The 13,271-nt window shown below is 45.1% G+C and overlaps 1 protein-coding gene across 3 annotated transcripts in view; it reads left to right on the top strand.

Moving 5' to 3' along the window:
• Positions 1 to 13,271, top strand: part of LOC144792107 (myoferlin-like) — a 3,514,236-nt gene that overhangs the window by 2,465,701 nt on the left and 1,035,264 nt on the right. For all 3 annotated transcript variants that reach the window (XM_078666976.1, XM_078666975.1, XM_078666977.1), the window contains one exon: positions 2,918 to 3,058. In XM_078666976.1, the coding sequence (XP_078523102.1) occupies positions 2,918 to 3,058 (141 nt within the window). The remainder of the gene's footprint in view (positions 1 to 2,917; positions 3,059 to 13,271) is intronic.

Here is a 13,271-nt window from a genome sequence, read left to right as displayed (position 1 = left end):
GCTTCATACATTCCATTTAAGGAATCACAAATTGCGATTCCTTAAATCCTTAAATGCATTTGCAAAATAGGCATTCGCAAATTTTGTGATTCCTTCATTTGTGAGACAGTTGTGCTTTCATACATAGCACTAGGCCAAATTGCAATCGCAAACACTGAAATTCTGCAAATGTCAGCGTTTTTGATCGGAATTCGCCTCGATACATATGGCCCTCAATCTTTTTTTCTCCTAGGCATAATATAATTCAACTAAGATTCTTTTTTTATAACAAAGTGGTCTTCCTTTGGTGATTGCTTGGTTTACAGGTGATGCTCTTTCATGAAAGAATCACTAGAACATTTTTATTTTCTTGACCAAATTAAGGGCCTGATTTAGAGTTTGGCATACGAATATTTACTCAGTGACTACATGAATTTCTCTGTCATTCTGATGGAGTACCCGCCTAACAAGACAGGTCATCAGTCATTTCATGCATTTTACAGGAACTGCTGTTGCAGCAGTTTCTGTAAATGCATTGCAAGTTTGCCGGTTGACCATGGCTCCGTCAACATGATGGAGCCACATGTCAAACTTTCATTGTTTTTTATATTATCAAAATGAAAATCCCAATTTGAGATTTTCTATTTGGAAATTTAAAAAAACAATAATTCCCCTTGCCATCTGAGTTTTCTCCTGTGACTTGGGGTTCAGTTTACAATTTTCACTGTCCCTTTCCACCAGATATTACGTGACGGACAGTAACAACTGGCCATTTGTCCATCCACTCTAAAATGGGTGGGCGGACAATTGGCCAAACCTCTGAAGGCCCTTACTCTGTTGGGCAGTCGGAGATGTATGTCAGTGGCTGAGATGGAGTAGTCTCCTCTGTCAACATACTGAAGGTCCACCTGACTCTAAATAAGGCTGACGGACCTTAAATTTGGCTGTTGCAAAGAAGTACCCTCTCCATCAAACTGTAAATCGGGCCCCTAGCCTCTAAGCGTAGATTTAGGTTATACCAGACCGATGTCTCTCCTAACATTCTCAGTCACGGTCTTAAAGAAAATCATCAACAGACAATTCCCTAACTACTTGACACCACTGAGTCTGGTTTCAGGCCTAACCACAGCATGGAAACTGCCATGTTCGCTGCCAGGGAGAACATCCACATAATTCTTGACAGGGGAGACATGGTGGCACTCATCCTCATTAGCTTCTGCGCATCATTTGATGCAGTCTCTCGCCCCATCCTCGTCCAACGCCTACATGACATTGGAATCCAAGGACAAGTACTCTGATGGATCTGCTCCTTCCTGACTTGAAGGACCCAGTCAATCAGGCTGGCATCTTATACCTCGGACGCCGTGACCTCATCTGCGGAGTTTCCCATGGATCCTCTCTGAGTCATAGCCTCTTCAGTGCTTACACAATTCCTCTAGCCAGCATCATCTGCTCTCACAATATCAATGTCCTCTCCCATGCTGATGACACGCAACTCATTCTCTCCCTAACAAACAAAACAGCCAGTAACCAGATCAAGTACACTGCCTGCATGACTGAAATTGCAGACTGGATGAAGACCCACTGTCTAAAGCTGAACCCTGACAAGACCAAAATCATAATCTTTGGGAAAATCACGGTGGAACTCCACATGGTGGCCAACTGAGCTAGGACAGACACCCACTCCTACTACCCGAACCAAGAACTTTGGGATCAATATTGACCGGAAACTCAAAATGATTGCACAAGTCATTGTGGTCGTCACCTCATGCTTCCATATCTTGAAGATATTGAGGAAGTTTTCAAATGGCTCTCAATCAGCACCTGGAAAATGATCATGCATGCCCTAGTCACAAACTAACTGGTCTATGGGCACACCCTCTATGCCAGGATGAATAAAAAAACTCACCAGAAGACGGCAGACCATTCAGAACTCCCCTGCTAGAATCACTCTCAACCTCCTGTACTCATTTCACATCACACCTGGAAGTGCTCCACTAGTTCCCCATTCCCAAATGAGTACAATTTCCCACTCATACAATGCCTCACTCATACATTCAAGGAACTACATAACACTGGCCCAGCATACCTCAACATTTGCATTTGTTCCTTCCTGACACTTCTGCTCGTCCGGACTCCTACTGGCACAAATCCAACACATACGGAAAACCAGATCTGAAGGTCCAGTCTTCTCCTACATTGCTCCTAAAGCATGGAATGACCTGCCTCTACACATAAGAGCCTCCTCTTCACTACTTTAATTCCGCAAGAAGCTGAAGACCTGGCTTTTTGAGTAGCTGCACTAGGCCCAAAGTGTGCCTAGACTCATGCCTGCTCAGTGCCAGGATAGCCTACCAGGTGATAGTGCACTCTACATATCTGCACAACATAATATAACCCTCCATTTTTAAAAAATTGGGAATCAGAATTTGTAAATATGCAGACTGCTTTAGTCTGTGCTCTACGATCGATACCGCCAGGCCTTCACAAAATGGCTAAATATGTGGACATTGCTTGCAACAAACTGGCAGAATCAGTTGTTGTTTGAATGTTTTAGTGTGGTTTTAGCTTTCCATTAGAGCACAGTGATGCTAATTTTATGAAGATACTCTCTTTTCAATTTGTTTTATTCACTGACGAGCTCCTGAAGTAGGTTCTTCCTTTTATTTATGTTTTATTGATTGCACAAACTTTGGACAGTATTTAATACTTGACATTCTATTTTTAACACTGTTTTGTTTACTGCATAACTGTTTGATGAATTTTATAAATCAATCAATACATTTTTGACTGACTGACTGAAGTAACCTTTTTCACATCGGTACTGTGTCTGAGTGGTTGATGGTGTTTGAATACCTAGTATCGAAGAAGAGTTAATTTGTTTAGCCTTTCTGTAACATTTGATTTTCATTTCTTATCAATCTCCACATACTCATAGGTTTATCACTGTTCCTTGGAAGAAGTTCCGTTATTCATGGGGCTTCAGGATTTCTGCCAAACGTTCCCTCTTTATCGCAAGCGAACATGGGACAGTGACGACAGGGAGAATTATGATGCTGTTACAGTGGGACAATTTAAGGTAAACCCGCTAAGCTTTAACTATTTTCTATGAGGAAACATTAGCATATGATTCTCATACCCCACAACCTCCAATATGTCTTTGCCTTTCTATCTTCCCATACCCTCTGAAGTTTTATCACTCTTACATACTGCCACACTGTACTATTTAATACTAACCAAGTCCATCCATCATTGTAGAAACAATAGTCGTCTCTCCATGCCTTGGCACATACAACAATCATGCGTGCCCACGTAAGGCTCCCTGTGACATAGAATGAGAGCCAGAGCAGTGCCCCGTAGTTTGGATGGCCCCATGTAAAAAATTAGTCCTGTGAGCTCACTGGGCTGTAGAAGACAGACAATAGAACCGTTTTTTGTATATTCTTTCACCTCCCAGAGAGAGTTGCCTACTGGCCTGTGTTTTAAATTGGTCTGTCAGTCCCCTGCCTCCAGGTCTTCACTCTATCCATGTGGACGGGGCATGAATGACTTATGTATGTGTGTGTGTGTTGCATAAATATGTGTAGTATGATGTGCATGGAGTGTTTATGCTACATTTATCTAAAGGCACCAATAAATCCATTTTGATTTCCTGCTCTGAAATGGCCCATAGGGTGGAGATAGGAAAGAGCCCCAGAAAGCATCAATAATTGGAGTGCTTCTTCAGAGCACTACTGCTTGTACAGTACCAAATGTTAGGGTGTGGGGAATATAAGAGAAGGGCTCCTTTGAAAGCTTTTTTCATCTAAAACAGACAGTTAGTTATAGATTCCTTACCATGGAATTTCCCCCAAGGGTCAGACTGAATCCGGAGAATTTTCGTAGCAGTACCCCAACACGTCAGTGGGTGGCGTCAGTCGACTCAGCGTCCGTCGTCGGCATTGTGGTCTCCAGGATTACGTTGCAGTGCCTACTTAGACACCGCCCCTGCGTGCTGATGTCAGTTCTTACTTTTTCCGCTCCAGCCTAGTGCAGTTCTGGAGAGAGCTACCCCTTAATCACTTTTGGACTAAACTTTTTTCAATATTTTGTCGACTTCTTTTTGAGTCTTTGACTCCTGGTGCGCGAGGGATGTCCCAACATCAGACTGGGTTCAAGCCTTGTGACTCCTGTCACAAGCTGATTTCTGTGACGGGCCCCCGTCTCATGTGCCTTTGGTGTCTGAAGCGTGACCACGACCTGAAGTCGTGCTTCGACTGCTGGGCCATGAATCCGGAGTCTTTGCGGGAGCTGTCCCGAAAGCTCTTGGAGGCCTGATGATTGGCTTGGTCAAGAGGAAGGTCTTGAGGCCACTCGTGGAGCACCCAAACCTCGTGGCACTCCAAGTCTTTCATGTTTTCGGGTAAGTCAAAGCACAAGAAGAAGGCGAAGAAGCACTGGCACTCTTTGCTTTTCCCCGTTGGTTGGCTGGTACAATGAGGGACTCGGAGCATCGTCACTCTAAGGCTCCATCTCTGCTGCTTTCTTCAGGGGCGCCTCCGTGCCCCCCCCTTTTCCAGGAGCTGGAGCATCCCCAGCCCAACTGTGTAAGTACTATGGGGCCCGCCACCTCGTCTTTGGGCAGCCTTCGTGCCCCGCGGAGCTAGTTGGGGGTCCTAGGCCTCCGATGCGGTGGCTCCGGCGCTAGAGGCCCCCCTCCCAGATCCAGGCCTGGATCTGGTTCGACACCGGTCAATCCTACTTGACCTTCCCCGGCGCCGATTCCAGCGATGACGCCCCTGGTGCCGGCCGTGCCCCCGCAGTGCCGGCCGACGCGTCCCCATCCTCATTCCTCAAGCTTGTCCCAGACCGACCTATGTCAGATTTGACACCGGAGGGTATGTTTGTTCCCCTGTTCATCCCTGGTATTCCCTACCGCCTCGAAGGTGGTGATGAGGACTGGGATGGGGTCACTGGACCCTTTAACTGACCAGCTGGAAGAACTGGACTGGAGAAAGGACCTGGGTGACACCAGTGGTCTGGACACCTCTCCAGATCTTGGTATGCTTTTGTGGAAAAGTAAATTTTGCCATGTTATATGTGCCTACGTGTTCCCCATCCTATGTTATATGTGCATGATTAATATGCATATGTATTCCCCTCTGATCAATTACGGACGCAATTACAGTTGTGTCCATCTCTAATATGCCAGTTTCCAGTCTTCGTGAATACAACGAATATCAGGCCTATGTAAAGCTACGTTGCCACATTTTACAGTGTGCACGTTAATTCATTGAATTATCACCGTTTCTAGGCCTCAAAAGGGCCCGGACTCAGATTCAGCTCCTGTCTCCTGAACCCTCTCCGAGGAGCGATACAGCCCCCACCTGTATCCCTGACCCTTAGCTTACTTTCATGCCTCACAGTGCCCGGCTCGGCCTGGCTCTGCCTCTTAGTCTGCCAAGAGTATGTTATGATTCTAGTTATCAGTCCAGCCCTCCTTCTCTGCATTCCTAAGCTACTGAATCGCATCAATAGTTTCCGTCATGGTCTAGCCTTTATGTCTCCATGTAAGAGAAATACTGTATTAATATTCATAGAATATTCCTCACACACACACTACATGTAGAATAATGCATGCACCAGTCTTAGTGTCTGTTAGCCTTTGCCCTGATATCTTTTGGATTCTATCTACATGTACTATAAACACGAGATACTAGATAGGCTTTAGGTACATGTCGCTCTGACACTCCAGACTTTCGTCTCCTCTTCTAGCGCAGAAGTCATAGCCCCCCAGTTCTCCCTAGTAACACGTCATTGTCAGTTTGCGCGCACCACTAGGTTAGAGGTCCCAGCTGCTCAGGTAGCCCCCTCCATGTTTCCGCCCCATTTATGACATATTCTGTTACGTTTGCATCACATGTCTATGTATACGCCCTGTACACACCTCTTGTTACACCTACTTCATGCCTTATCTTTCGCGACTGCTACGAACTCCGCCCACTGCTACGCCTACTGTATTAACTGTAATGCTATTGTTTAACTATAAATGTTGTGCACTGTTATTAAAGTTTGCTAGCCATTCCCAGATCCTGCCCCGGCAGCTGCCGGGCCCTGCCATCCTATTCCCGTACAGGCTGTCCCGTTCCTGTCCTTTTATGCTTAATTAAAGCCTGTCAACTCTAGCTACCTCGTATCTTGACTCTTATTTATTGAGCTATCTATTTGTATGAGTATCCTGAAAAATAGTACCGGTAATTAATTATTTATTTACCATATAATGGCGCCCGAATAGGGACTTGCCCTTTCCCCACGCGCCGGAGAAGCCACGCAGGCCCCCTGATCCTCTGCAGTCGTGACGGAACCATCCTGCGCAGTGGCAGATATTTCTGCTTCAAGTATCCCTCAGGCCCACGGAGGAGACGGAGGTTGCGGTCCAGCATCCAGACGAGGCGGTGGAGGAACGCGGCGAGTCCCGACCAGAGCCCAAGCCGAGAGTCCAAGGTCCGAGGTATCTGGAGGCCCACCTGTAACTGAAGTCCGAAGTTCGTCGTCCGTCGTCGTAGCAGTCCAGTCCGAGGCCTTCCGTTCTTGCTGCCCGGTGAGTACCGTTGCTGGGGTAGTATCTAGACAGGGTCAAGTAATTTGTCTCTGGTCCGTGGGTTTGGGTACACAGATCCAACACGAAGTGTCCACCTAGGTGGATGCGGGTCCTGACGTGTCTCTTTATGAGACCGGTAAGTTTCGTACTGTTTCAGCAGTGCATCTAGTCTGTTCTAAGTAAGTTCTGTTCTCGAGAAATTCATGTGTTCTGTTCTCAGTATTTCAGGTAGTATCTTGTCCGAATTGTTATTTTTAAATGTTGTTCCATGTGTTTTCAATGTCGTGGTATGAATGAGTTGTTTTTCAAGTAATCATTGTGTTCATTGTATATAGTATTGTGTCTAGACTCCAGCCTAGTTATGCCTCTGTTCTCTAAGTTACGTCAGTTAAAAACTAGAAAAGGTCTGCTCGAAGAAGCAGTTCCTGTCCCGCCTAGGGACAGTCCAGGTCATTTTATGTATCATAAGCATGGCATAAGTGCCATATTATATCTAGACTTATGGGTGGAGTACACCAAGGAATTAGAGGAAAAGTATAGATGGCCCGTATCGGGTACATGGGATGCCGAGTGCATCATGCGAGTAGAAGAAGCATTATGGAAAAAGAAAGCCAGACAGTCCCAGAAAGACGCCATCGAGTTATGGCGCAAAGAATCTCACAGGAGAACAAAGAAAGAAATCAGAAAGTCAGAATTAAGTAAAGAATCCTCTGAAAGAGCCCAAGAAAGGGAATTAATCGAAATAGGTGAACGAGTTAAAGCCGAACAGTCAGACAGACAGAGAAATGCCCTCATTAAGGGTATGTATCCTCTTCTTGCCGAGGGCTTGCCGAAAGCAACCCCGGAAGCACCATGTAATTTTCCGCCGCCATTAGTTCCGATTAAGCTACGTCACAAACCGACCGCAGCTGATATTTTTCTCTCGTCCTATTTGGACGACACAGTCCCAGAATATGTGAATCCTGCTCCGCCAGCTCCTGTAAATAATGTAATTTCTGTTCCTCCAGCCACCGGGGCACCTGTTACAGCACCTGTTACGGTACCCCCGGTCCAGCCCATAGTACAAGTTCCCGCTACATCGGTCACTCTGCCAGCACGAAGAGTATCAGTCGATGATTCCAGTTTAGGGGCCGCGGGAGGAGGTCCTCCTGGCACCCCGCCGCCACACAAACGTGTAACATTAGTCGAGTTACATGAACGTGCGTTACAGCGTACGCCCAAATATCAGTCCGTTGCAGATATCAAGCGAGCTCTTACCGAATGCCGTTATGATCCGGTCCCAGGCGATGATAATATGGTTTTATATTCATTGCGTGTAAGACGGGTGACCGAGTATTTGGACACCCTACCGAATATGAAAGAAGATCTAGACAGAATGTATCGTTTCATCCGTACAGGGGATGATCCAGAAAGTATTGGCGAAATCATGTCTCTAAGGAAAGCTGAGACCCAGCTCATGTTATTAAAGTTTTTAATTAATTGTTTAATAAGGGAACAAGATTGTCCGACTAAAGATCCGACCGAAATGAAAGTTCTGACAAGGTGGAGTGATAATATAGCCGAGGGTAGACACAAGACCCTCAGTAGTATAGAGAGTATGTACAAGAAAATCCGTAAAGAAATAATAAGGTTACACGTGCAACGCAAAACAGCACAAGTAAGCGAGAAGGAAAACGACTCTTCTACTGAAGAGGTAGACGACGAGAATACCGCCAGAATAGCGTATGTAGGTAAATCTAGATTTCCAGACCGACATTTACGTCTAGACTACAAGAAAGTTTTTCATCCTCCAGCACCAGAACAAGGTTCTCTGGAACAAGTATTTCAAGCTACCGATCACATTCTGAAATCACGAATCGGTTATAGTGAACTTAGTACCATGCATGAACAAGAACTAGCCCGATCAGCAGTTCGATGGATTACTGATTCTACCACTTTTCCAGACGAAATAGTGGCACAAATGTTTCTGAAACTGCCCCCAGCCGAGCAGCGACTGGCGGGTATGTATAGGATCCAGCACCTCATCACTCTGTATGAGGGTCAACATTCCGATCCAGGTCCGTTACATGATGTATTAAACGAGTTACTACAGTATAGATGGAAAGGTCTAGGTACCGATCTAATTAGTGTCATTCTAGAACAGCGCCACAAATACCGAACGTTTCTGAATCCGCATTTTGTTCACGTCTCACCTCCAGAAAGTAAACCATTTTACATAGATAGACAGCATCCGTTACAAGAAGTACACCCAGTTAGGACACCGGATGGTGAAATGCAACGAGTATTTGTTTACACCCCTATCACAAAGATGGAACTCTTAGAGATGAAGAAATTAATTCCCTGTCATGACAAAGATCCAGCAGGGTTCCATCGAGAATTAAAAGACATGCTCCGTATGGGAGAATATACGTATCCAGATATTATTAAAATGCTAAAAGTCCTGTTGCCCGCAGGGGTATATGAGAAAGCCAAGGAAAAGGAATGGGAGGTGGGAGAGAAAAAGATAGATTGGACAGCTCTAGAAGCTGAAGATAATGCACGTGTACCAGGTACCGGTCTTGGAGATAAATGTAAAGAATTACCAGAGTTATTGATTCAGGTTTTGCCTAGATTATTAGCCACTAAAAAGGAAGACTGGGATGCCATCTCAGCTTGTAAACAGAAACCAGACGAAGATACTAGTGATTTTTATTCTAGATTCGAGAAATGTTTTATCATTAACAGTGGTTTGAGGACAGGTAGCGAGTCATACCCTCATCTTTTTGTTACTAAACTAGTCGAGAATTCAAGTCCACAAGTTAAAAATCGAGTTTTGAAAGTCGAAAGTACTTGGCAAGCTAATACCCCGTCACAAATGCTCCAGATGCTCCAGTATCACCAGAATAGAATCAGGGAAGAGCAAGAACACGAAAGGAAACGTATGAAAGATACGAAAATGAAAGTACTAGTTGCACAATCTGTTCCACAAGACAGTCAGAAAAGGGGTCCGAATCAAGCCAGTCATCCTGCAGCTCCCGTTAAAGGGACATGAAATTATTGTAAACAGCCAGGTCATTTTATAAACGAGTGTGCAGTTCTGAAACACAACATAACCACTGGTAAGACTAAAGAAAGACCACGTCCGCCTAGACAAGAACAAGTTTCACAGACTTCTCAGTCACCACAGAATGCACCACAGCCAGTTCCAGCATCACAGCCTATAGCTGCAACACAGCATGTTACACAGCAGATGTACCAGTATGCCCAGACAGAGTATCCAGAGTATCAACCGTATTCATGAAACAGCCTAGAGAGGGAGGTAGGCTTGCCTCTCATCGAGATACCTGTAGATCAAGAGGGTCCCTATGTACACAGTCAAGTATTAGGGAAAGACAGAAAGTTTTTGATTGATACAGGGGCAAGTAGGACTACTATCAGTCATGACGAGGTTCCAGGGGCTCCGCTCTCAGGCTCTAGAAATGTTTCCCTTGGATTTTCAGGAAAACCCATTGTTAACGAGATTTCCAAACCAGTTTCTCTAGAAGTTGGTCCGTTGTCCCGAACTACTGATTTGTTACTTACGAAATCATGTCCAGAAAATTTGTTAGGTATTAAAACATTGAAAGAATTAGGTGCAGTTATTTGCTGTTCCCCAGAAGGAATACGATTGTTTTTAAGGGACTATAAAGGTCACTATGTATTACGTGATTTTGATCCAAGATTGTCTAAGGTTCCGCAGCATTTATGGGCGCAAGGTCCAACTGATGTTGGTTTTATGCAAATCACACCCCATCGTGTGACCCTCAAGCAAGGTATTGTCCTGCCACGAATCAGACAGTACAGATTGCCACCTGAGGCTGTAGCAGCCTTATCCAAAATTATTGACGAGCTCATTGCTCAAGGAGTGGTTGTAGAAACTGACTCCAATGTATGTAATTCTCCTATCATTCCAGTCATGAAACGTACTGATGATCCAAATGCACCTCCAGTATATCGATTAGTGATTGACCTTCGAGAACTTAATAAATGTATCATACCTCAGTATCCAGTAGTCCCAGATATTTCATCCCTATTGACAGCCATTGATTCTGAAGCCATATTTTTTACGGTAATAGACCTCAAGAATGCATTTTTCAGTGTCCCCATTCATCCAGACAGCCAGTACCTTTTTGGTTTTTGTTTAAATGGAAGGAGCTATAAATTCACACGAGCTCCTCAAGGTTTCACAGAAAGTCCTAGTATTTATAGTCAAGCACTTAAAAGACAACTAGACAACATTCACATGCCAACAGACACTGCCCTGCTCCAGTATGTCGATGATCTACTGATCACAGCCCGTTCTGAGCGTGACTGCGAGCGAGCATCACTTACCGTTCTGTATTTCCTAGCCGAGATGGGGCACAAGGTGTCCCCTTCAAAGCTCCAGTTCTGTGTCCAGCAAGTGATCTACTTAGGCCACTTACTGTCCAAGTGGGGTAGGCAGTTGACACCAGACCGTATCCAGTTAATAGCGAGTCTTCCACAGCCCAAGACACAGAAGGAGGTACGTGCTTTTATTGGCCTTACTTCTTATTGCAGACAATGGATTCCTCAGTATGCATTTCTAGCCAAGCCACTGATACAGTTAACGACACAGGAGGCAGCCGTATCGACTGTCCTCCCTTGGACATCTGAACATACACTTAGTTTTAATGAATTAAAGAAAGCCTTATGCCAAGCACCTGTTCTAGCTACACCGAACTACAGTAAGCCTTTTACACTTTTTGTCACAGAACGTGATGGTACTGCATTATCTGTTCTCACACAAGATCAAGCAGGACAGTACAAGCCCTGTGCTTATTTTAAGAGCACATTAGATCCAGTAGCCCAGGCTTTGCCTGCATGCCTCAAGTCAGTTGCAGCCACAGCTCTAGCAATCAGACAAAGTGATTCCATAGTGTTAGGACATTCCCTGACAGTACAAGTTCCACACTCCGTGGAAGTTCTTTTAAACCGAACACAGACTCAGCACTTGACAATTGCACGTTTAACAGGTTATGAACTTACACTGTTCCAGCCACACATAGAAATCAGACGCTGCAACATTCTAAATCCTGCTACACTGTTACCGTCAGTTACTTCAAATCCTGCCACACATGACTGTGTGGAAGTTGTTAACACTATGACAAAGCCAAGACAAGATTTGACAGATATTGCATTACCTGATCCTGACCTGACACTTTATGTGGATGGTTCATGTATGAGAACGAGTACAGGAGAACTAGTAGCCGCGTATGCAGTGACTACTGACACCGACGTTATTGAAACACATCGTATTGACACCCTGTCTGCTCAAGCAGCAGAGCTAGTTGCTCTGACCCAAGCCTGCATACGTGCCAAGAACCTGAAAGTAAACATATATACAGATTCACGTTATGCATTCGGAGTTGTACACGACTTCGGAGTGCTCTGGCAGGAAAGAGGTTTCATGACTTCTCATGGAACCAAGATTCAGCATGGTCTCCTCATTCAAGCTCTGTTAGATGCAATACATTTACCGACAGCTATCGCTATCATGAAGTGCAAAGCACATACGAAAGTTACTGACATCATTTCCCAAGGTAACGATCTAGCAGATCGAACAGCCAAGCTTACAGCTCAGACACCAGACATTCCAGTTAACAAGACACAGACATCCACTCCAGAACAGACTACATGTATGACAGTTAAGGACCCTACACAAGATGTCATAGACATACAGTTACATGCTACTCCTGAGGAAATCAAGAAATGGTCCGAACAAGGAGGGGTCCAGACAGATCAGGGATGGGTGACGAAGGGAAAAGCCACATGGTTTCTCCCCGACTCTATGGTTCAAGTCATTATCAATACCGCACATAGTCCAGCACATTTAGGAGAAAAAGCTATGTTAGACAGTATACAGAACCTTTGGTTCAACAAGCATTTACGAGCTGCAGCCAAGCAGAAAGTCCGTACTTGTATGATATGTTGCCAGTTCAATCCAGGTAAAAGTGTCCCGGTGGAACAAGGTGGATTCCAACCCCCTGACCACCCTTTTGAAGTCCTCCAGATGGATTATATTCAGATGGAGCGATGTCGAGGTTTCAAGTATGTCCTTGTAGTTGTATGCGCTTTGTCCAGGTGGACAGAAGCATATCCAGTTCCAGACTACACAGCAGCGACCACTGCCAGGCAGTTGGTTCGTGAATTCTTCCCCCGTTATGGACTCCCTAGGATCGTGTATTCTGATAACGGCCAGCCATTCTCATCTGAGTTAATGAAACATGTTTCCCTTCTGTTAGGGTACCAGTGGAAGTTCCATTGTGTACGCCATCCAGAAGCAGCCGGTCTCGTAGAGAGACATAATCAGACCCTGAAAATCCGTATTGCTAAGACATGTAAAGAGAAAGGTGTAGACTGGCTAGTTGCCCTGCCAGTTGCTTTATTCTTCATGCGAATGGTTGCACACTCCAGATCAGGTCTGTCTCCTTATGAGGTCGTATTCGGCCGCCCCCCAAACATGTGGGGAACACCTAGACCCCGCAGTATTACAGATGTTTCCAGTAATATGCTGACAGATTACCTAGCTTCCTTGATGTCTGCCCTACACTCTTGTCGTTCACAGGTTGCCGCCGCATTTCCAGACAATACCGAGGTGAAACCGCATGAAATCGTTCCAGGATGTTTTGTACTTGTGAGGAACTTTGATCGTTCAAGTCCGCTGGAGCCCCGT

Source organism: Lissotriton helveticus, chromosome 11 (assembly GCF_964261635.1).
Source record: "Lissotriton helveticus chromosome 11, aLisHel1.1, whole genome shotgun sequence".
NCBI classification, from domain to species: domain Eukaryota; kingdom Metazoa; phylum Chordata; class Amphibia; order Caudata; family Salamandridae; genus Lissotriton; species Lissotriton helveticus.
Note: the sequence above shows the minus strand (reverse complement) of the source record. Positions and strands in the feature narration are given on the sequence as shown.